This window comes from Tachysurus vachellii, chromosome 8 (assembly GCF_030014155.1).
Source record: "Tachysurus vachellii isolate PV-2020 chromosome 8, HZAU_Pvac_v1, whole genome shotgun sequence".
Classification (NCBI taxonomy): domain Eukaryota; kingdom Metazoa; phylum Chordata; class Actinopteri; order Siluriformes; family Bagridae; genus Tachysurus; species Tachysurus vachellii.
Window position 1 is genome coordinate 11,872,063 of NC_083467.1, and position 22,724 is coordinate 11,894,786.

The following is a 22,724-nucleotide window of genomic DNA, read 5'->3' on the forward strand; positions in this document are numbered from 1 at the left end:
AAAATTATAGGTATCCTCTTTTGATAGAAAATCTTTAGACCTGAATTTGCCTCCAGAATTTAAAAAAAAAAAAAAAGAAAAAAAGAAAATAAACCACAAGATCTAGTAATTCATGGACGTGTGAAGGCGCAAGTCCTTGGCATACATCTCCATTATGTGATGATACACTGATTTAGACGTTTATTCTTTTGGAAATAGATAAATAGAGAAACTAAAAAAAATGCAAAGGAGGTCGAATATAACATCCTCTTTATGGCACTGGGACACAGTTTCTTGTCTACCTGCGTGACCTTTAGCTGATGACGCAGGAGCTCATTGCGCGCTATAGGGGCGAGCGCGCGCCACTGTACACACACAGCTGGAGCTCATGCTCAGTGTATCAGGAAGCGCACGCAGTAGCTGAGCTTCTCTCTCTCTCTCTCTCTCTCTCTCTCTCTCTCTCTCTCTCTCTCTCTCTCTCCGTCTCTCATTCTTTTTGTGTAAATATCCGTAAAGCCGCAGGTGAAGCTGGAGGCCAGCGCGCATCTCTCTCCTCAGTATGAGCGCAGTTGCAGAGAGAGACAGCCTCCTCCATGGAGTGACGAATTAGCCCAAATGTCCCGACACATCTACACTCGACACGGGACAAACGACGGAGCCTCTAAAGCCGTCTTTCAGGTAAGCAGGAGCAGAGGAGGACAGACAGTATAGATTGCAGTGTGGGGGTGGATTTATTCCATTCTACTGTTTTGTGTGTTCACATTTGAGATTAGAAGTGTTTTTGGTTTCCGAAGCGTCTCCAGAATCTATAGGATATAATATTTATATATATATAATATCTCTGGATATAATATTTCAGGCTTAGTTTGTTCCAGATGTACAGAACATCATGTGATCTTTGGGTAAAGTTATCTATTATATCAAATGCTGTTGTGTAGAATACATGATTATTAAATTCAATTCAATTCAAGTTTATTTGTATAGCGCTTTTTTACAATTGACATCGTCTCAAAGCAGCTTTACTGAACGTAAACAGAACAAAAGGTTATTATAAAGAATAATATAAAGGTTAATAGAGTAAAAAATTCAAGATTATGTTAGATAGATTTAAATGAGCAAGTCTGAGGTGACTCAGGTGACTGTGGGGAGGAAAAACTCCCTTAAATGGTAAAGGAAGAAACCTTGACAGGAACCAGACTCAAAGTGGAACCTCATCCTCATATGGGTGACACTGGAGGATGTGATTATAGATATACAGTCTGATGAATGTTGTATTGATGCAAAGGACCACATGGAGTTGGCATCTCCTCTTTAGAATCGCAGAGTCTGACTGGAGCTGGTAGATCTCTAGATGCCTCAGGATTCTCACGGAGTCGGCCTCGTCTCAGTGGAGGTCCAAAATGTTCATCGCATGGAAGATAATCGGAGCTGGTACAATTTCTGGATGCCTCATGATGGGTAGAAAGAGAGAAGCAGTGGAGAGGGATTAACATAGCTGCTGTTCTTATGAAAAATATTTTAATATGTGCGCATATATTGTGTGTTTCTTATTTAAGAATACATGAAGCAAGCTGCTTATAGCAAGAAGGACAATATTTTTCGTTTTGTATTTAAATGTTGAACTTATTATGAATTAGTATTCATTCATTTATTGATTCATTTCCAGAATCAAAAATCAAAAATCGTAGATTTCTTTCTCACTGGGATGGAACTCATAATCTTTTGTGTCTTTAATAGGTATCTTACAAATGGAAAGGTATATATTTATTAAAATATACACAAATTGGTTTTAAGTAAAGCTTTAAAGGTACACTTCATGCACCTTTCTAGGTTGAAGATACATATTAAATGTAATCCAAACATGATACCACGACCACGACAAGGAATAGTACAGATTAGAACATGCTTGTAAAATGCATCCATTGATATAGCTTGTAGGACTACGTTATAAGACTATGTTTAATAATAAGAATAGAATATATTTATTTGCATATGTGTGTTTTGTAGTCTGCATTTGATAACACTGCATGCAGCCACTCTGTAGGACAATTTAGCCATGTAGAGACATTTTCCTGGTGTCTGTGTACCACTGCAGCATCCAACTCCTTGGAGACGATGTGACACAAGCTTTTGAATATATTTGGCATGTTGTTATTTAACACCCTAGTTACTAAAAATAAATAAATAAATTGTATTACTCTGCAGTAATAAAATGCATTAATGCTTTGCTAGAGCTTTTAGTAGAAGTCAGTATTTGTCAGAAAATCTGTAAATGTACATAGTGTAAATAATCTCTTATTTATACTTTTTATATTGCATAAGAATGATGTGCATAAACGTATTATAATGAAATATATTATCGAGTGTCAGCATGTTTCAGCAACTTATGTTTCTGTGCCAGAATGTGTTGGGCTGTGTGTGTAGATGGTGGTGTGTGTGTGTGCCTGTGTGTATGTGTATACATGTGTGTGTGGTGGGCATAGGGGGAATTATGTGTGAAGGTGCCCTTGTTATACCTAAACTAGCAAGTGTGATGAATGGCCTGTGTTCCTGCTGCAGATCAACAGAGGCACGTATTCCCGCCGGAGCCGTCTCAAGAGGTCTGATGGCAGCACTACTTCCACAAGCTTCATCCTCCGTCAGGTAAGAATGTTTAGCATAAGAATCTCATTATCTGTTAAACATCTACTTATTATTACTTAGTGAGATTTAAACTAGTAAGCAAGATTACAGAGTATAGAGAGCCCTAGCTAAAAGGTTATATTGGTGTAAAATAAAATAATGAGTAAATCATATACATTCCTATTTTTTAATATTTTTTTCCTGGGTTCCAGTAACAACTACCTAAGAATTCAATGTGCTTATTCACATTACATATCTCAGCTCAAAAATAATAAATGGAGGCACAGTGGCAAAACTAGCCTCCTGGTGGTGCAGCAGCAGGATCCATTGCTCTTATTGCTGTGGCCTGGGTTTGATTCCGTGGCAGGGAGCTAACCCACCTGAATAGTCTCAGTGCCGTTCCCAAGCCCGGATAAAATAGGAGGGGCATCCGGGGTAAAAAATGACACAAAAATTATTGTTACTGAAAAGCTTTATTCAAACATTTTCTTTAGCAATAACTTACCTTTTTGTCAGTGACCACCTGAATTCAAGATTCAAGATTTTATTTGTCATGTACACAGCTATATACTGTACACAACTTGCAGTGAAATGAAAACCTGGTCTGCTCCTCTTTAGGATATATAAATACACTAATTTCAAAAACTATTTTAAAAATAATACTGAATAGAAAAAATGCAGTGTGCAGGGGGTCAATGGCATGACAGTGTCTTTATACTGTAGATTGCTAGGGATTTGTAAGATGGACATGTCCATATTGAGGAATCTGATGGCCTGAGGAAAGAAGCTCCTACTGAGCCTCACAGTTTTAGCCATCGGACCATGAAAGCGTTTGCCGGATTGACAAGGCATTATTACCCAGGCTATATATATCTCAGATAGTGTACTACACACTGCTAAATTCTAACACTCAAGCAAACAAATGTGCACAAGTAGATTTTTGTCCACATTATTATTTAGACATTTTTTATACTAAAACTTAAATATTTATTTTTTTATTTAGACATGTTATTGTGAATAATGAACACTTCCTTTATAGCGTTTGAATACTGATGTCCATATGAATGCTTGACTTCCAGGAAGTTGACTCACTTTTCTGGATGTAAAAAGAAATCCACTCAGTTGCTTTCTCACGAGACATTACAAGCCCATAGGTTATAGTTTATATATTCCCAGTGTATCTCTGTGATATTTGAAGAACTAAAGATTGGATTCAGAGTATGATTAGTGTAAAATGTCTTATAGTCTCAGCTGCATTAACACTGGTTAGTGTTAAACTGGAAGATGCTGATGTACTGTAGATTGAAGTGCTCCTGTGGGAAATAATAGCCTTAATGTGTGTGTCAGTTTGCCTAGCTACAGCAGCCTCTGAGTTCACCGTCCCTCATGCATCTTTCATGAAAGGCAGACGGCTTTTAAAAGATGTCTATGCATCTCTTTGACAAATGCAAATGTTCTTCTGTTGTAAAGTCATTATGATATGATGTGCCTACCACAGTGAACACATCAGTTCCCATGGGTACAGAAAAAAGGCTACTTGAGATAAAAAGACAAAAACATTTAATGTTCATGTTCTGAGGATAGATAAGCTTGTTATTCATTTGCATATAGGTCTTTACAAACTAATTTATCCTAGTTAGGAAATTATTTTTATTTCATAATACGTGGCATGTCTTTGGTTAATACACCACAGTGTGACAGTGTGTGTGATATATAGGTCCCTTTGCAACTTCAGAACTTCCTTTTTTGAGTAGCTTGCAAATTTTATTTTAGCACTGTAGGCGATACGGGGCCCTTCATCTGCAAACATTAATCATTCGACTTTGCAGGTTGGGTTTTTGTTTGGATTCATGGTTTAGTTTAATTTAAACAAAATGGTTGATACCAAAAAAATCTATGTACTTTGCTCAAACTGTGTGACAATGTCACAGTATGTTTAGTCCCTTTTTCTATAAACTTAAGCCCACTCGTATAATTGTTACAAAAGTGTTGCATGGCCCCATGGTGACGCAGACGAATACCTCAGTAAAGGAATATGACTCAGGCACTGAGCTGCAGCCATGGAAACTAGTCTGATCTTCACTGATGTACAGTCACAACTCTATAATTGACAAGGACAGTTTTTCACATTTTCTATCCTATCTTGGTCGTGTCTCAAATATAGATTTTATTTGCTTTTCAGTAGGTCTTTGTAAGTAACAGTTATTTACCCAGCATGATCGAAACCCCAAATCTTCAGAGAATACAGTTTCATTTCATCTGTCTCAGCACTATGAATATGGTAGTATAATAATACAAAAAGCCTTAAATAAATCTGTTCTTAATCTCTGATCATTGTAAATAAGATGCAAAGTGACTATGACAATGTTGATACTTAAAAGAGTAACAAAATTTGTTGAATGTTATATGGCATGAGGTGTTTAAATTAATTTATAATTAGTGTTGTTATGAACCGAAACAGTTTAGCAGACTACAGCTAACATTGACTTGATAACTCTTATCTTCATAATCTTTATTAGGATGTTCATTTACACCCTTTGGTTGTTCATGATGATTCGTGATTATTATATAAAAGATCAAAGCAAATTCTTTCAAATTCTTTGAAAGAACTTTTTGTGAAATAAAAACCATAGAAAAATGAACAGTAGAACTCAGTAGAACAGTACAAGAGGTAAGAAAAGAATTGTTACAAACCATAAAACTTTACCATTTAACTTAATAACTTTGATTATTACCATATAACTTAAAGACACCTTAATTTATAGAACAATATTTGAAAAAACAAAAATCTAAATTTGAGAAAATAAAAAAGTCACACAGTAATATTTTGTTGGACCATCTTTTGCTTTGATAACAGCATGCATTTGCAGTGGTACAAACTGCTATTGTCATCTTGGAATATGCCATCAGGGAAGAAAAAATCCACTTATGAGAAATCCTAGTCGTTCACTATATTCAGGTGGTCAGCTGACCTCATTTTTTGGGTATATAACATTGATGAACTGAAACCTGACCAACTAAAGTAGCCCCATATCATAACACTGCCCCCACAGACTTGCAAAGTATGCAATAGGCATTAAGGCATCATAAAAGGCATCATCAACCTCTCATCTTACCCTAATGTACCCGTCACACTAGAGCAGGGAAAATCTGGACCCACCAGACTAAATGACTGTAACAGGAACACAATCCAGCCACCAGGGGGAACCCTCTCTCTCGAGCTCCCAGTTTGTTTGCTTCGTGGACTGATATTATTGTTACCTAACTTTTTGCCTGCCCATTATTTTTGCCCCTTGCTTCCATTCTGAATTTGTTCACTGATTTTCTCAATAAGTTCACTTCTGCTCTACCGTTGTTACAATGACCTTCTTCCATTGCCCCAGAGTTCAATCTGTATGTTCCCTAGCAAACTGAAGCCTTTTTTCAGTCTACAAATCTGTTTAATTCAATCCCTCCTGCGTTCTCTTCACATTGTGCATGTGCAAATGCTCATACTTTCACTAGTAAACATAAATGTGAGTTCTACTGTTTTTTTGTATGATTTTGATTTCACCTAGGTATAAACTAAAGGTATAAGATATAACATAAGGTAGCTTTAAGTTATAGACATCTAACCTCTAGTACTTCATAGACAAAACTACTCAATGTTTCTGCAAGTGCACATGTCCACTGTGTGTTGAATAATTTGGTTTAATTTTATTTTGTAAGTTGAGTAAAGATTTCTTCATATATTCATCATTTATATCAGCCAGTGCTGAGCGGTCTAAAAAAATTGAGATTATTTGCAATGTTAATTATAATGCAGGTTTTATTTGTTTTATGGTTCAGCAAATTCATCCATCCACCCATCTTCTGCCACTGGTTCAGCAAATTGAAATGCAGATTAAGCTTGAAACTGCTTATTTTAATGGCTATATTTGTTAATATGCCCAAGCAGCAGGAAAAAAAAACAGTGTGAAGTTAATTTTGTATATTAGATAACTTTACTCATCAGTTTATTGTAAAGCAAAGTTCTTGTAAAGTAATGTGTTGTCTGTAGATGTTATGCAAATTAAACGGTTCCAGCAGTTTTTAGACTAACTAAAATGTTTATGTTGTTTAATTTTAAGTAAAGTACAGCCTTTACCAAGTATATGTATAGTGGATTCACAATTTTAAAAAAAAAGTAACGCTTCTATAGTATGTCCCAGTGTAGACCTTTATTGCTTTGAAAATTAATTTCATCCACCAGTGTTGTGTTTGTGGGAGAAAAAAACTTTTGCTTTTTTTCAAGGTAGGAGATCTTGGAAGTAACCTTAAAAGTTTCAAAGATGCACTTTCTCTGTTGAACATTAGAGGGCTGCTGTGTTCCACTGTCCTCATTCCCTCCAGAGTGTGATGCAGTAATTATCAGCAGTAGATCCCAGCAGATTATTTGGTCATAATTATATGACATGAATGTAACCTTATATATATAAGCTTGTATAACACGATTAAATTATGAATATGAATAAGAAACATTTTTTCTTCTGCACTTCTTTTTTTGTAGATGGTACAGATACTGTAGGTAATATTATATTATTGTGTTAGTAAGATATTGAACAGTCTCTGGAGATTACAAAGAATGGTGCAAACAAAAAACATTGCATAAACGACTTCTGTGTGTGGAAACGTCTCTTTGGTGAATGAGGTCCGAGGAAAATGGCTAGATACATTATACATTATATACAGTATACAGTCGTATGCAAAAGTTTAGGAACCCCTGACAATTTCCATGATTTTCATTTATAAATATTTGGATCAGCAATCTCATTTTGATCTATCAAATAACTGAAGGACACAGTAATACTTCAGTAGTGAAATGAGGTTTATTGGATTAACAGAAAATGTGCAATATGCATCAAAACCAAATTAGACAGGTGCATAAATTTGGGCACCCCAACAGAAAAATCACATCAATATTTAGTAGAGCCTCCTTTAGCAGAAATAACAGCATCTAGACGCTTCCTACAGTATAGCCTGTAATGAGTGTCTGGATTCTGGATGAATGTATTTTGGACCATTCCTACTTACAAAACATCTCCAGTTCAGTTAGGTTTGATGGTTGCCGAGCATTTACAGCCTGCTTCAAATCATCCCACAGATGTTCAATGATATTCAGGTCTGGGGACTGGGATGACCATTCCAGAACATTGTACTTGTTCCTCTGCATAATTGCCTGAGTAGATTTTGATCAGTGTTTTGGGTCGTTGTCTTGTTGAAATATCCAGCCCCGGCATAACTACAACTTTGTGACTGATCTTTGTGAACAGTATTCTCAAGAATCTGCTGATATTCAGTGGAATCCATGCGACCCTCAACTTTAACCAGATTCCCAGTACCGGCACTGGCCACACAGCCCTACAGCATGATGGAACCTCCACCAAATTTTATTGCGGGTAGCAAGTGTTTTTCTTGGAATGCTGTGTTCTTTTGCCGCCATGCATAATGCCCCTTTTATATAATTTTTCTATGCAAAGGGACAATAAAAAATTATTGCAAATAATTTATAAAAAAAATCTCCTTAAAGCAGTAGCTTTAGCAGTAACACAACACACCGTTCAAAAATAGATAGGTTATTTTCTTTTTCACAACATGCACTTTCTACAAGATAAAGGTTTAAACTTTTTTAAACATTAACAAGACTCAAGGTTTTTAATACACATTTAAAGCAATGGCTGAAACTGAAACAACTCTGTGAACATTGACTGTATCGGATACAACGCAATGTATGTAAACATAAGGTTGCATATGTCAGCATGCACAGACATTTTTGTATTGTTAAATATGTCTAGACTCTGTTTTATAGTGATTGCTATATTTATTTAAGCCCATTTTAGCTTATGGATGGAATGTATTTATTGCATGTATTTTAATAGCTATAAATTCTTGATTTAATATTCTGTAATTTCTGTTTTAACTTTATAAGCCTAACCAGGGACAGGGGTTGCAAATTAGTCATGGCTATAAACCTGTATGCATGGCATCTACTTTGTATTTTATAAAGCAATGTTTTATGCATTTGTCCCTGTCAAATAAACATCAATAATAATAATAATAATAATAATAATAATAATAATAATAATAATAATAGTATTAATGATGGTTGAAATAAATAGTTTTTTCTGCTTTTAAGAAAATAATATATTTTGAGGTGTGTCCTTGCATCATATTTTTAGCAAGATCCTTAGACATAAAATATAAAGAAAAGGTGGGAGTGCCAAGAAGAGGGAGGAGAGAGCAGGCAAAAAATAGAAAGGTTAAGGGGGAAAATCAGAAAATCAGCTCCAGTGGCTTAAGTGAGGATGGCTGGAGACCTTTTCCCTTTCTATCCCTATTATTCACCATCAAGGGAAGAGAGAGCACTTGGCCAATGTGACTGGAGCTGGTGCCAGCCAATCAGCAACTAACGCCCCCTCCTCCCCCTGCATTGTCATCAGCCTGTGATTTGAGAAATGCTCCACTCTCCTGCACTGTATGTGCAAGGCTGATAAAATGCGAGCTCCCTGCTGCCTCATGTGAGATACTGTTTGCTCTATATGATGAGAAGGATAAGACCTGATGCCCATGAAACCACCTAAGTGAGGTTTTTGGAAAACGTCTGAGCAGGTTTTGGAAAGAAAACTGAGATCTTACCGTCTTTCTGCCATCCTTGCTTTGGTGGTCTTTCAGCTGAGACGAGGAATTGAATTCCACCCATTAAGCTTTCAAACAAGAAACACTTTTGGGAATATCAGACCTCCATGTATGACAATTTGTACCTGCATGGCTTTGAAGACTCGGAGGCGGTAAGTAACAGGGAGACTCGTGGGTCCATGCTGCTTGCAATTAGAGAGTTCCATGTTAAGAGTGTTTGATGGCTTTATATACAGTATATCAGTCAACACACACATACACAATGGTAGCTGAAGATATGCAGCATCCAGATATAGCTGTGCTGAGCGGACAGCAGAACGAGATGTTTTGTGAGTGTGTGTCAGTGACACCTGCTCATTTTCTCCATGAAATGCATTCTCTCCTCCTTGGAGGCTGTAAGTAATGAGGGACCTGGGGGTGGGCAGTAAAACAGCAGCCTGCTATTCCAAGTCACTGAACAGCCACTCACTACACAGCATGTCTGTTTTGGTTTTGCATTACTGAGTTGATTTTCAAGGCCATCACTCACATTATTGCCTACAACCATGCTTCATTATGCATGTTTTTAAATAGAAAGTTCATTTTTATGAATGTGTCATGAGTTGTACCATTTCTCTCATTCAGCTCAAAACAGAAGAGTAGTACATTATCTCCTTAATCAATTAAGCCTGAAAGCATATTACCCCTATTAGTGGGCCCAGAGGATTAGTTGATTGTTGTATTATTATCCCCTACTGTGAATCTACACGTAAATAAAAATACACCCACATTTCAAATATGAGGGTATAAGACTTAAAACTTTGCTGCAGGGCTTGTGCTTATGATTTACCTAGTGTACACTAATTGTATTATATATCTGTGAAAGTTTTAGTGGTCTTTAAGTGATAACCTCTGAAAAATATTCTTGTGAGCAACAAACAAAAATAACTTCCTTATGTGTAAAGCTAACCATTATGGTAGTTCAATTGAATAATGACATTCACCACATACCCGCAATTCGTTTAGACATTTTTTACTGAGTGCAGGTTTGCCTTCTTGTCATTAAATAGTGGCACCAAAGCTAAAAGCAGCACATCCAGTCTGACTCATCTACAATGTTGACATCTTCTTAAAGTTTTGCCCATTAGATTGACATTCAGGTCTGTCATTAATATGCACATTTGTGAGGTTTTCTGAATTTTGTTCAGTGGGGCTTAAGTACACAGTATCACAAAATATTTGTAGACATCTGACAATCACACCCATATATGAGACAAAATGCTGCCATAAAGTTGTAAGCACATGGTTGTCTAGGATGCTGTAGCATTTATATGTTGTAGCATTACAAGGTCTCTTCACTGGAACTAAAGGGGAAACCGGAACTGGTGGGGTGCTAAATGTGGAACAGGATGGTCACAAATCACATATGGATGTGATTGGTCAGCTGTCCACAAACCTCTGGTAGCATATTTTAGCATAAAACCATAAATTGGAGGTAAGAACAAGAGGCTGCAGGAGTATACCAAGAATTATAATATGACAATAGCATGTTGTCCTATGAGAAGATGCTGTAAAAATTCCTGTCATTTGTTTGTATTCATTATCACAATTAAATGTTTTTCTTTTCTTGAATAAAAACATGGCTGCCGTTTAGTCAGACGCTTATTTCCAATCTAACCTACCAAGTTTAGTATAGAATAGAAAACTTTATCTTGTCACATATACATTACAGCACACTGAAATTCTTTCTTCTCATATCCCAACTTTGGAAGTCAGAGCACAGGGTCAGCCATAATACAGCACCCCTTGAGCAGAGAGGGTTAAGATCCTTGCTCAAGGACCCAACAGTGGCAGTTGGCAGTGCTTGGGCTTGAACCCCGATCCTCCACTCAACAGGATTGCATTGTCAGAACTAACTACTGAATAACATTAAGACTTCTTCTGGAAAAGATGTGCAGAATCTAATTAGTAAATTTAGAAAGTAGGCACAATTTAGCTGCCAGCTGGAGTTAAGCCCATCTTCGAATACCCCCATGCTCTGTTAATCACTAATTGTGCCTGCTTTTCTTCTGTCATGGACTATAAACATAAAATGTAATTGAGCAGTAAATCATTGCACAATCTCTATTCCTTATATGCATTATTTTTTCATCGTGCCATGATAATGTTCTTTTATTTCTATTTTGATAACAAGGCCGAATGTATTAATCTTAAGCACTTGCACATTGTGCCATGCTATATGATGAATAACATTCTTATTCTGATTAAAACAGCAAAATATATAGTCACTGCCAAAGATGTATTTTATTCCATTTTGGATTCATGGTAGTGCCAAGGAAAGACTTTAAGTAGTAGATATTAAGTGCCTCTTCTACTGGCTTTCTCACTGATATCAGGTTTGGGACAGAGCGGAGCCTCAGCTGGCATTTTGTGAGATAAGCTGAGAGTGTGATCTTACACTCCAAAGTCCCTAGTCCTGTACTCCAAAATGGTCAGATAATGGTGTGTGTGTGTGTGTGTGTGTGTGTGTGTGTGTGTGTGTGTGTGTGTGTGTGTGTGTGTGTGTGTGTGTGAGTGTATCTGTGTACGTGTTTATGGGTGGGTGAGAATAGTGACTGTTTTTTCTAATGCCTTCTATATACATATGCAATTTAATACTCCTGTATATTAAGAATTAACTAATTAGCTAATGTGTGTGTGTGTGTATATATATATATATATATATATATATATATATATATATATATATATATATATATATATATATATATATATATATATATTTAATGATGTGACACAGAGCCCTTCTTAGTTAATCATACACAAGTTCAAACTCATCCTTCCCACTCTTGTCCTGACCCCACTGTCCATTCACAAACTTGGAACTTGGCACTTGACCACACCCTCTGTACTGCATACATAATCTGAACAGATGATGAAGATTGAGGACACACCGTGTGATCTCAAACTACCCTTTCCAATCTGTGAGTAATTTGGAGCTCAATGTGGGCAATAATGTGATTTACCCTACACCAAAAAGTTTGGATTTGACAGTCCTAAATGCGTTGAGCCTAGAGAACTGTTGTTTTTATCTTGTAGCTATTGTGTTGTTATAAAGTGTTCAATGATGAAAATTTGAAGGCAAAACTGTTCGTAGCAATTGCAGTCCTAAGGCTTTCAAAGAAAGACCATCCACAACCTTTTGAATTTTTGTATTTTTGCAATCACATCAGATTATGTTTCATTTGCTAAACAAATGTCTTAAAGTGGTGTATTACAAGTGCTCAAAAGAAAAATACACAGAATGGTATGGAGAAGTGATGGCTGTAAGGCTGAATTCTTTCTAGCCCAGTCTGTAGATTCCAGCAGCCTCATCAGTGAGATGTGTTTTCACAGAGTGAAAAACGCTGTAGTTTTCATGCACACTGGGTGTGATATTTTGCAGCCTGTTTTTCATATACATCCATAACACATTATCAAATGTGATTCTGAATTTGCAAGACAAATTCAGTCTTTGGTGTACGAAAAGTAAATGTCGGATCAATTCTGCTGTAGTTCTTAACTACAAGTCTATTGACTAAGCATACATTATCCAAAGTCAATAATTCTTATTATGCCATTACTGTGATATTGTAATATAATTCCTTGCTCAACTCTAACAGTGTCTTTGTCAGGCTACAGACAGATATTAGATTTTTGTTCTCTCATTTAATATCACCATTAGATATTATGTTTATGGTACTCTATTAGGATAAACTTCATGCTGTGTACATCAAATGCAACAGTTGTTATTACACAGCAACCTAATGTATATTGCAGTATAACTTTATAGTCTAATCTGATCTTCTAGTGTATGTGTATATATATATGGGTATGCCTGAACTGATGCCATTTCAAAATATGTATCATGTACTAAGGAAGGGATTTAATCTATGCTTTACTGGGGCATAAAAGAGTCCTACCTTCTTGTGGGTTCTGAAAGGAAATGAACATGGCACTGAGTGTTAAACCCCAAATTTAATAAATAAATATGTTGTGACTATCAGGCAGATTTCTTATTAACCCATATTGTAATATATTATCGACCGGTTCTGAACACTCTGTGCCATTATACTGTATGTGTAGTAGATGGTGCTCCAAGCTGGGGACACATACTGGCAGCCGTTTTACAGAGACTGTGCTGTCATCTGTTGGGTAAATATTGAGATATGCTCTACTATCCATTACTTTCATCCATCCCACAGTAGCGCTGAGTTGGCGCCACAGTGGAGGAAACCCAGCTGCCTGTTGAGTGTAGCTTTCCAAAGTGGAGAGCTCAGCTGACAGCACATTCTGTGAACACTAAGCTGATAGGCTGGCCGTGCTGTTGCAAATCTGCACCCATAATAATTAACTCCACTGTCAGTCTTTATCATAGGGACCTCTGAAAAAATGACTGCAGCTTGTGTTTAAACACTTTAAACAGGATTTTTAGTTTGTTTGGATTTCATGTAAGGACTTGGAATTTGATGTGACATTTTCTGTCTTTGCTGCAGAGCACACTAAGTAAGAATTAGGGAAATCCATTTTAGATATGCTTCAAGTGGTAGATGAAAATCATTTAAAATATGTAATCAGCTTTTGGCTTATAGGGTTTATCCATAGCTAGGTCAAAACCTTATGGTACCGTATTCAGTTCTGTATCGTCCTAGTATGGTATAAATCTCCTATTTATTCTTAACCTTATTGAACCTGGTAATATTAAGGCCAGGAAGTATGTGAGCATTCTGTGTGCAAGGTGCTGTAATCTTTAACATAATTTATTATGTCACTATGTAATATTTTATGTCACTTTTGTCACTTTGCAATATGTTATGTCATCCTACACTAGTAGAATATTAATGATTATTAATTATTTATACTTTTATTTCAACCACAATGGTCCTTTAAGCCTCTTGCTTCACCAACAGTTTGAGTTCATTTTCTAATGAGAAAGGAAAACATGCATGTTGTTATACAAAGGGAGACCTGTTGGTTATGTATAAAGGAAAATATCAGAGGGAGACTGAGGGATTGACAATGAGGTGATGACAAAGTAGACTTTGGTATGATCAAAAGCTTCAGCAGTGCCTGTTATTAGACAAACCAATAAATATTTCTTATGTAACACTGGTAACGGTAACTTGTTGGGCTCAGAGTTTTATGACTTACTTGTCATATCTAGTAGAAGAAGGTGCAAATTTTAGCCTTGTTGGAGGTTAATTAGAGAATGAATCCTAAGTAATTTGGTCTAATTATTCTAATTGGAGACTGTAAGTGTGGTACTTTTAATTAAAACTAGACATTTATCACGAACAGTTCATAATAGTTCTTACACTCTTTCCTTTTGCTATATATTGTCTATGAACATCTGTCTCCCTTTCTTTTCTGTGTCCCCTTTTCCTCAACAATCCTAACTCTTCCAGGAGCTGTCTTCCTGGAGCTAATTAGCTGTTGCTAATAGTGTGTGGACTGGGCTTGTAATTCTTTTGATAGTAATAAAATCACACTGGTTTTACCAAAGCTACCCCAAAACACGCACGCATACTCACAATTCAAGGACAGAGATGGAAAAAAAAGAATACACTTGTTTAGAGAATTATCAAGGACAATAAAACATTTTATAAGGAGGCATGGTTCCCTCTAAAACTATTAGATTCTTGATTGTATAAACATCTCTGAATAGCTCTGAATGCCTTCTCCTGAAATGTGCCTTTGGTTTCAAATGTGAAGTCTGTTTTTCTGGAAGGTTTTAGACTGGCCACTAGGCTTCAACCCAATTGAGCTTACATTTTATGTCTTAGAGATGGAAGGTACAAATTACTCAACAGCCTAAAACTGGAAATAAGCTGCTGTACAAACCTAGTGGGTCACAGGCTTTATGCAGTTGTGTAGCAAGCAAGGAATATGTAACCTAATATAAGAAATTCCATTACTTTTGCTCACCTAAAAATTTGTCTGCTACTAAAGGTGCCATGCTCAAGTTGCTGAGCACATCTCACTGTAAATATCGGGAAATTAATCTATTGTTACATATGCCTCTTTTGACCCTAAAGGAGTGTGAAATCCAGGACTGGTACACTTTTTAACCCAGGCAACTGATACAGTGATGAGCTGGGCTCTGTACCTGCCCCATCTAGTTTTGCTCTCTTGTACTGATATTTATGGTGGTACACATATTTTCCATGTACCAAAAGCAATTTCTAATAAAGTTTTTATTGTGCTTTATGTGCTTAGGCTCACATAGCCTTTTTTTGTCCATGGGTGAAGTTTTCTAAGTATTAAAAATGGAAACATGATTAGTTGCATTTATTCCTGCTGTAGAAGGAGGCTTTTGAGAAGGAGGTCTGTTTTACAGACCAGACTGGGTGGCTCGGTCTGCCTTCAAGGAGTGTTAGCTTTGATTAGAGGATCAAAGCTTTAAGCTTTTGCTCTCTCTAGTACTATTCTTTCAATGAGCAAAGAAACATGTATTTAGCAATACTGAAGATTTTATATTTAGTAGAAACAAAGCTGCTGTCCTTTTTATTTACCCATGCAACATATTCAAATGCACATCAATAAACTTACCTTACAGAGTTTAACATGGTAAAGCCAAAGTCGATTTTAACCGAGTCATCAGAAAACACTCAACAATAGCTGTTATGCATGTAATCTAATGCTGTTAACTTCTAATTGGATGTATTAATTTTTTTTTTCTTCATTTTCACAGCTGTCTTCATAGCTAGGTGACAAAACTCAATCACTGATGTTATCAAAAATAATGAAAAAGCATTAATGTACAAACTAATTTTTAGTTTTTGTAGTTATTCATACCACTTGCTAAATCAGTCACAGAGTGCAGCGGCTATACTTACTTTTGAAAGTGTTACAGAGGTGTGTGAATTGTGAGGTAACTGTAATCGTGAGTCATCATGTTTGCAGGGTTCAGCTGATTCCTACACGAGCAGGCCGTCTGACTCGGACGTGTCTCTGGAAGAAGAGCAGGGCGGCCGCCAGGAGAGAGAACAGCAAGCCATGGTGCAGCTGGAGAGGGCTAAGGTCACACAACCATATCCACTTCTGTATATGGATTTCGAGTTATTTTTTTTTTTTGCTACATGTAATTGTGTCTAAAACTAATTTTCATTCACATTCATACATTTATAAAATAAAAAATATTAAAATCATTTGTCTGTATTATAGGCCAAAGCAGTGGCATTTGCTGTAAAGACCAATGTAAGTTACTGTGGTGCTCTGGATGAGGATGTTCCTGTTGCTGGAACTGCCATTTCTTTTGACACAAAAGACTTTCTCCACATCAAAGAGGTAAAACTAACAGGATATAATGATGTAAAGACAAAAATAAATAATTTAGTTCTAATGATTTTAGTGTAACTTTTTTCCCAATTCTCTGTATATGTTCAACAGAAATACAACAATGACTGGTGGATTGGAAGACTGGTAAAGGAGGGGTGTGACATTGGTTTTATCCCCAGCCCTTTAAAACTGGAGAATATCCGTCTTCAGCAGGAGCAGAAGAGGGGACGCTTCCATGGGTAAGATGAGTACCTTGGATGTAAAGAGTAGTTGCTTTATTTTGTATGTCTACCTTATGACAGGCACTTTTATTTCAAATGTTTGTAGTAGTGTACAGAACAAAAACACAATAACGAACAGGTTAAGTATCTTCACTCAAGAACCCAGAAGTAACATTCTGGAAATTTTTGTGATTTGAAAAACCTTTTGGACAATAGTACTGAGCCACCACTGTTAGTAGTACCAGTGATAAGTAAGGCCAGTGAGGTGTATTTACTGAGACAAAATTCTGTTTTAGGCCTTTTTAGGCTTTTACTGGGAGTTGGTTTAGATTTTATTGATTAGAAATAGTTTATTGTTTGGCGGCGCATCTTTTTTCGATCCATTTTTTTAGTATTAATTCTTTTTTGATTTTTTTAACATCAGATTCATCAGGTGCCAGCCTGGTCAATGTGTATTATTTTTTGTTTCTATAACACTGCAAACCTTCCAGTTTAGGGAAGTGATAGCTGCAGTAATGTTTTTAAATCAGACAATCTTAGACTATAATATATGATTACAAAATAACTATTTAAAGTTTGTGCCTATAAAAATGTCGGTGTTATTTTAGTATTAATGAAAAACTTCAAAATGGGTTGATTGTTATGACACATGAAACGCATAATTGGATCCTGGCTTACATGGTTTTCTGTCCACATCAGTGATACGCTGTGTCTGTGCTAAATCATGCATTAGTCATACTTCACTTCTTCAACTAAAGACTATGTTCATCTTGATTTATTGTAATAATATAGAGGATATCACACTGGGTTAAATGCAGCCTTTTCACAACCCCCTCCTCCACAAAGAAAATTCATTCATTTAAACAGCTTGGATGTGTTTGCATTCAAACAGCGATGTCCAGAATTTCATTTTAGTTTTAGTGTGATGATTATGGTCAGGTAGCTTTGGAGGAACTTCATCAATTCCTTGTTTGTAAAGGAAAGAATGTCAAAATTTATTACACATCGTGTTGAACATGGCTTTTTATTCATTAAGAGCCCATTGTGAAGCGGGTTTACTGCTACTACCTGGTTAAATTGTTTATTTTCCAATAACAGCACATCCCGAAGTGTTTTATTTCTCTTGCAGATAAGGAATTCAACAGAATTACATTTTGTATTTATTGAAAAATGATGTATGATTTTTCCATGTATGGTTACCTGACTGTTTCAAAGTGCTGAGACTCTTTCCTAAATGTTAAGTAAATATTTTAATTAGTTTAATACATTTTTATGTAGGGCATCAAGCACACCATTCACTATGTTTGTTACTATGGAAACGACAACATATTATAATGCACACCTTTATATACTACAGCCAGAGCCATGACCCTTCTGACAAATCAGAACTGAGAATTCAAGATCTTATATATTGTTATTATTAGTATTATGAATATTGCTAGACATAAAATCACTTGTTGGACTTAAATCTTTTTTAATGTTCTGCACCCTGCAGGAAGTCCAGTGGGAATTCATCTTCCAGCCTTGGCGAGATGGTATCAGGTACCTTCAAAACTAACCCTCCTTCTGTAGGTAATCCAATGCATTTTGGGGTTGAAGCTGTTAATTTACTCACAGTGGACCTAACTAACATAATAACAAGTTGACATGATGATGATTCTGATTATTTGTTGCAATGTAAGAGAGTAAATCTTTACAGTTCTGCTTTCTAATGCTGTTAATTTCTCCTGAACAGCTAAACCGAAACAGAAAGTGGTAAGCAATGCTTTTATTAAATAAAGACAGAAAATTAGCAAAATTGATTTTACCTTGACATTTCCTTTGTCACTCGAGTAGTTTACCTTTTATTAATAAAGGGCAGTATATTATGCATACATGTTTGTTTTGCTTGATTCACGGAATGATTTGGAGGCTATGCATTATGTTGTAGGCTGAGCATGTTCCTCCATATGATGTTGTCCCCTCCATGAGGCCAGTGGTTTTGGTTGGTCCTTCATTAAAGGGATATGAGGTAAGCAACATCCCTTGAGATTTGTCTTTTCATGTGTATATTTAGATGTGTTAAAGAGATCCCATAAGGAGCAGAGTGTCTCTTTTTAAGCGCAGAGGGAGAGGTAACCTGGGTCCTCACTGAATACCCATCATCTTCTCCACAGTGGGTTGCCAAGGCAACAACCTTCTGGGTACAGCATGCCATAGTCTCAAAAGTGGAGCATGTTTTGATATTATAAGCAGAGAAAATCAGTCCCCAATATCACTGGCAATAATGCATTTGCCTTAGTAAGCCACCGATATCATAGGAGCGGTCCTGACAATCACAATTCTCAGTTATTCAAAGGTCATTAAATATAAAGATAAAAAGAAAAGGAAAACAAAGCATAGCGAAAGACAAAGAGCAAAGCAAGGAAAGTGAAAAAAGGCTGTTGTTGTCATTGTTGAAATAGCCACCCAATTACTTGACAAGCCTGCATATTTTCAGAAATAATGATTAATTGGCTATCCGTTGCTGTAATGATAGACCACCATAGAACAACTGCTGGCCAGATATTATTGGTGGATCATTCCCATTACAGCGATGGCACTGGCTACATATTAATTAGCTATCAGGCACTATAAATATAGACTGCCATTTTGTCCTAAAGCTCTAAAGCTGGTTTCCTGGGGATAAAACATTTGGGCAGTAAGAGCTATGTATTATTTTATTCTTATTTTATGACCTTGAATAATAAATTCATAATGAAGCCTCAAATCCTGGAGATAGCTTTTCCAAAGGTTTTCAATTTATTTAATGTTTTAGTTTCTAAGAAAGGAGGAGTAGGGGTCAGGGGCAGAGGCAGGGTGAAGAAAAACACCGAAGAACTTCTATATTAATATACAGTAGGGTAAAGCATACTCATGGCATTTGATCTGTTTTTGATTTGTTTATCTGACCTTATAATACTACTGTACTCTGTATCTACTCCATATTGACTTTCTTTTCTTTGTTTTTTCTCTCCTTTCCCATGTCTATTTCTGTCTCTCTCTTTCATTCTGACTTTCCCAATGGCTTTGTACTTAGGTGACAGATATGATGCAAAAAGCACTTTTTGACTTCCTGAAACACAGGTTTGATGGAAGGTGAGGAGGCTTTTACTTATCAGAAAGGGTTATTTTGGCCCAGGCTGTGTTTAATGTCAGGATTTTCCAGTCAGCTTGTTCACGGTATGGCTTTGTTTTCTCAACTGCAGGATATCTATTACAAGAGTTACAGCAGACATCTCACTAGCAAAGAGATCTGTGCTCAACAACCCAAGCAAGAGAGCCATTATTGAAAGATCCAACACCAGGTCAAATTTAGGTATGCTTATAGATTCTGGACATTGTTTTTTTATGCTAAATATTTTAAGCAGCTATCATTAATATTGCAAAAACAAAAAGGATTTTTAATGGAAAGGAAAAATAAACTTGCTTTCAGCTCATTTTTACCCTGTCCACCAGTAGAATGGGCCCAGGTCTGGTGAAAATAGCATGACAGTGTGTGGTACTGCTACAATAGTATTGCCTGTAGCATTTTTTTATATAGCATTTAAACACTGCATACTCTTTATGGCTAAATCTTTAGACACTGTTTTCTTGCTAGTCCACCTTGTACATGATTATAGAATGTTCTATAGGCTTGTAGAAAGAATTTAGTATATTTTCCATGCTCATCAGAGGTTGGTTTCTGACCACAGCAGATGGTTTGAAATTTCTACAGCAAAGATGCTTTGCCTAACACATACCACACACTACTCGGCTACTACTATGTTATTGTTGCTGTGTAATTGTTTTACCACCCATATGCATGTTAATGAAAGGTATATTTTTTAAAAAATATAGCGGAAGTCCAGAGTGAGATTGAGAGGATCTTTGAGCTGGCTAGATCTCTGCAGCTGGTTGTTCTGGATGCTGATACAATCAACCACCCAGCCCAGCTCATTAAGACCTCATTAGCACCCATTATTGTGCATGTTAAAGTGTCTTCTCCCAAGGTAAGAAAATGTGTAAGACAGAATTTATAAAGTAAGGATCATCCAGATCATTTAGTATAACAGTTGATGTGTTGCTGCCCTCTTCTGGTTCACACAATTTGTTCAACTGTGCATGGCCAAGGGTGACACTAGTAGTGTATATATATAAAATCACATTACATATTTAGATTAATTCATTCTGCTTGCTTGTATTGGTTAATATAATGGATATAATTTAATAATTTATGTTTTGGTTTATCTAGCCTTGTTTTCTCTATGCTGACAGGTCTTGCAGCGGTTGATCAAATCACGTGGGAAATCACAGAGCAAGCATCTCAATGTACAGTTGGTGGCTGCAGACAAATTAGCTCAGTGTCCTCCAGTCAGTATCCACACACAAACCATAATAGGGGGGTTATTGTACATTTTCTGGAGCCCTCAATAACATCCATGTTAGTGATTTTTGTGCTAAATCTGAATATGCCTTATTCCATCCAGGAAATGTTTGACATTATTTTGGATGAAAACCAGCTAGAGGATGCATGTGAACACCTGGCTGAGTACCTAGAAGCCTACTGGCGGGCAACACATACATCACTGAGCACTCCACTCAACCCTCTGCTCGGACGCAACCTGGGCTCCACTGCTCTTACACCCTACCCCACAGCCATATCCACTCTGCAGGTCAGCACTTACAGAAATGGAGCAAAAGACTGACAAAAGCTTAAAAAGGGCTTATAGTGTGTGGCCATGAGAAACATGCAGCTGAAAAGAAAACACTAGTGTCCTCTTGCCTTGTTAGAGTAAAGAGAGATAAGGATTTTTGAAGAGTGAAGAAAAACAAACAGAACTTTACAATTCTGTATGCTTAAATACTGCTTGATTTTTAATTAACTCCTATCTCATTAAACAATCACCAAATTTAATTAAATAAGTGAGTAAAGCTCAGCAGACCTCATCATGTCCACGTCATGAAAAAGATGTGCTTTTTAATGTTTTATTTGATATTATATTCTCTAATACAATAAAATGCAAGATTTTAGGCACTAAATTCAGACAGTACCTTTTCTCGATGAAGGTGTGTGTGTATGTATAAGACAAGTAAAAGCTTACTCATGTGAACCGACCAAAATACTATCTTGCTAAATGTTTGATCTTTGAATATTTGGCCCCATGCATTAAAATTGCATAAGCATTGTTCTAAGCACATTGCATAGATAACTAATATTATTAATATTTTATACTAATGGAATCTGTACTTAGCTACAATATTTTGAATGAACATATACACATTATCTACAGATAAAAGCTGCTTTTTTTCATGTTTGCTATATTGAGTCCTTGAATTCTGCTCTATTCAGTGTGTACATAAAATTGTGAATGACAAATTGCTAGCAGAGAGAATTTAATAAAACTTAAAGGCTCACATGTAAATTTGGAGATTTTATTTTCAAATATGATATATTGATAAGTACAAATTGATAAATAAACAAATAAATAAATAAATAACATCACAACAATATAATAAATAATAATCACATTTACATAGCTTTCAACCAAAAAGCCATTACATCTATTTTAAGCAGTATGTCTACTGATTAGGAAAATGTTAAAAACAATTGATGGTTAAATTACTGTTTGGGAGAAAAGAGATATTTGGGTAGAAACAAATAGCATGTGACACTTCAAATACAACGTCTTTACACTTTTCTCAACAGAGCCAAAGAAACAGAAACAGGAATCATTCCAGCGATCTTTCTCCAGTTGAGAAGCGCAGTCTGATGACTTCAACTGAAAACTACCACAACACTGAACGTCAACAAAAGAGCCGGGAGCAATGGCCACTGGTGGAGGAGGACTACACCGACCCATACCAGGACACGTACAAACCACACCGGAGCCGTGGCTCTCCAGGGGGATACAGCAACGACTCACACCACAGAACCTAAGTTCAGCCTCTGCT

At 36.3% G+C, this 22,724-nt stretch overlaps 1 protein-coding gene across 2 annotated transcripts; it reads left to right on the plus strand.

Annotated features, from left to right (window-relative positions):
* The first annotated feature begins 412 nt into the window (after positions 1-412).
* On the plus strand, positions 413-22,710 carry cacnb4a (calcium channel, voltage-dependent, beta 4a subunit). Of its 2 annotated transcripts, XM_060876277.1 has the most exons (14): positions 413-657; positions 2,539-2,622; positions 16,177-16,293; positions 16,438-16,560; positions 16,663-16,790; positions 18,268-18,314; positions 18,508-18,527; positions 18,703-18,783; positions 19,831-19,889; positions 20,000-20,109; positions 20,631-20,782; positions 21,048-21,143; positions 21,260-21,445; positions 22,480-22,710. In XM_060876277.1, exons 1-14 carry the CDS (start codon positions 595-597, stop codon positions 22,708-22,710), a joined length of 1,497 nt encoding a protein of 498 aa, XP_060732260.1. In that variant the 5' UTR covers positions 413-594. The 2 variants fall into 2 exon arrangements, with proteins under 2 accessions (XP_060732260.1, XP_060732261.1); XM_060876278.1 differs by lacking the exons at positions 413-657; positions 2,539-2,622 and adding an exon at positions 9,117-9,407.
* The last annotated feature ends 14 nt before the right edge of the window (positions 22,711-22,724 follow it).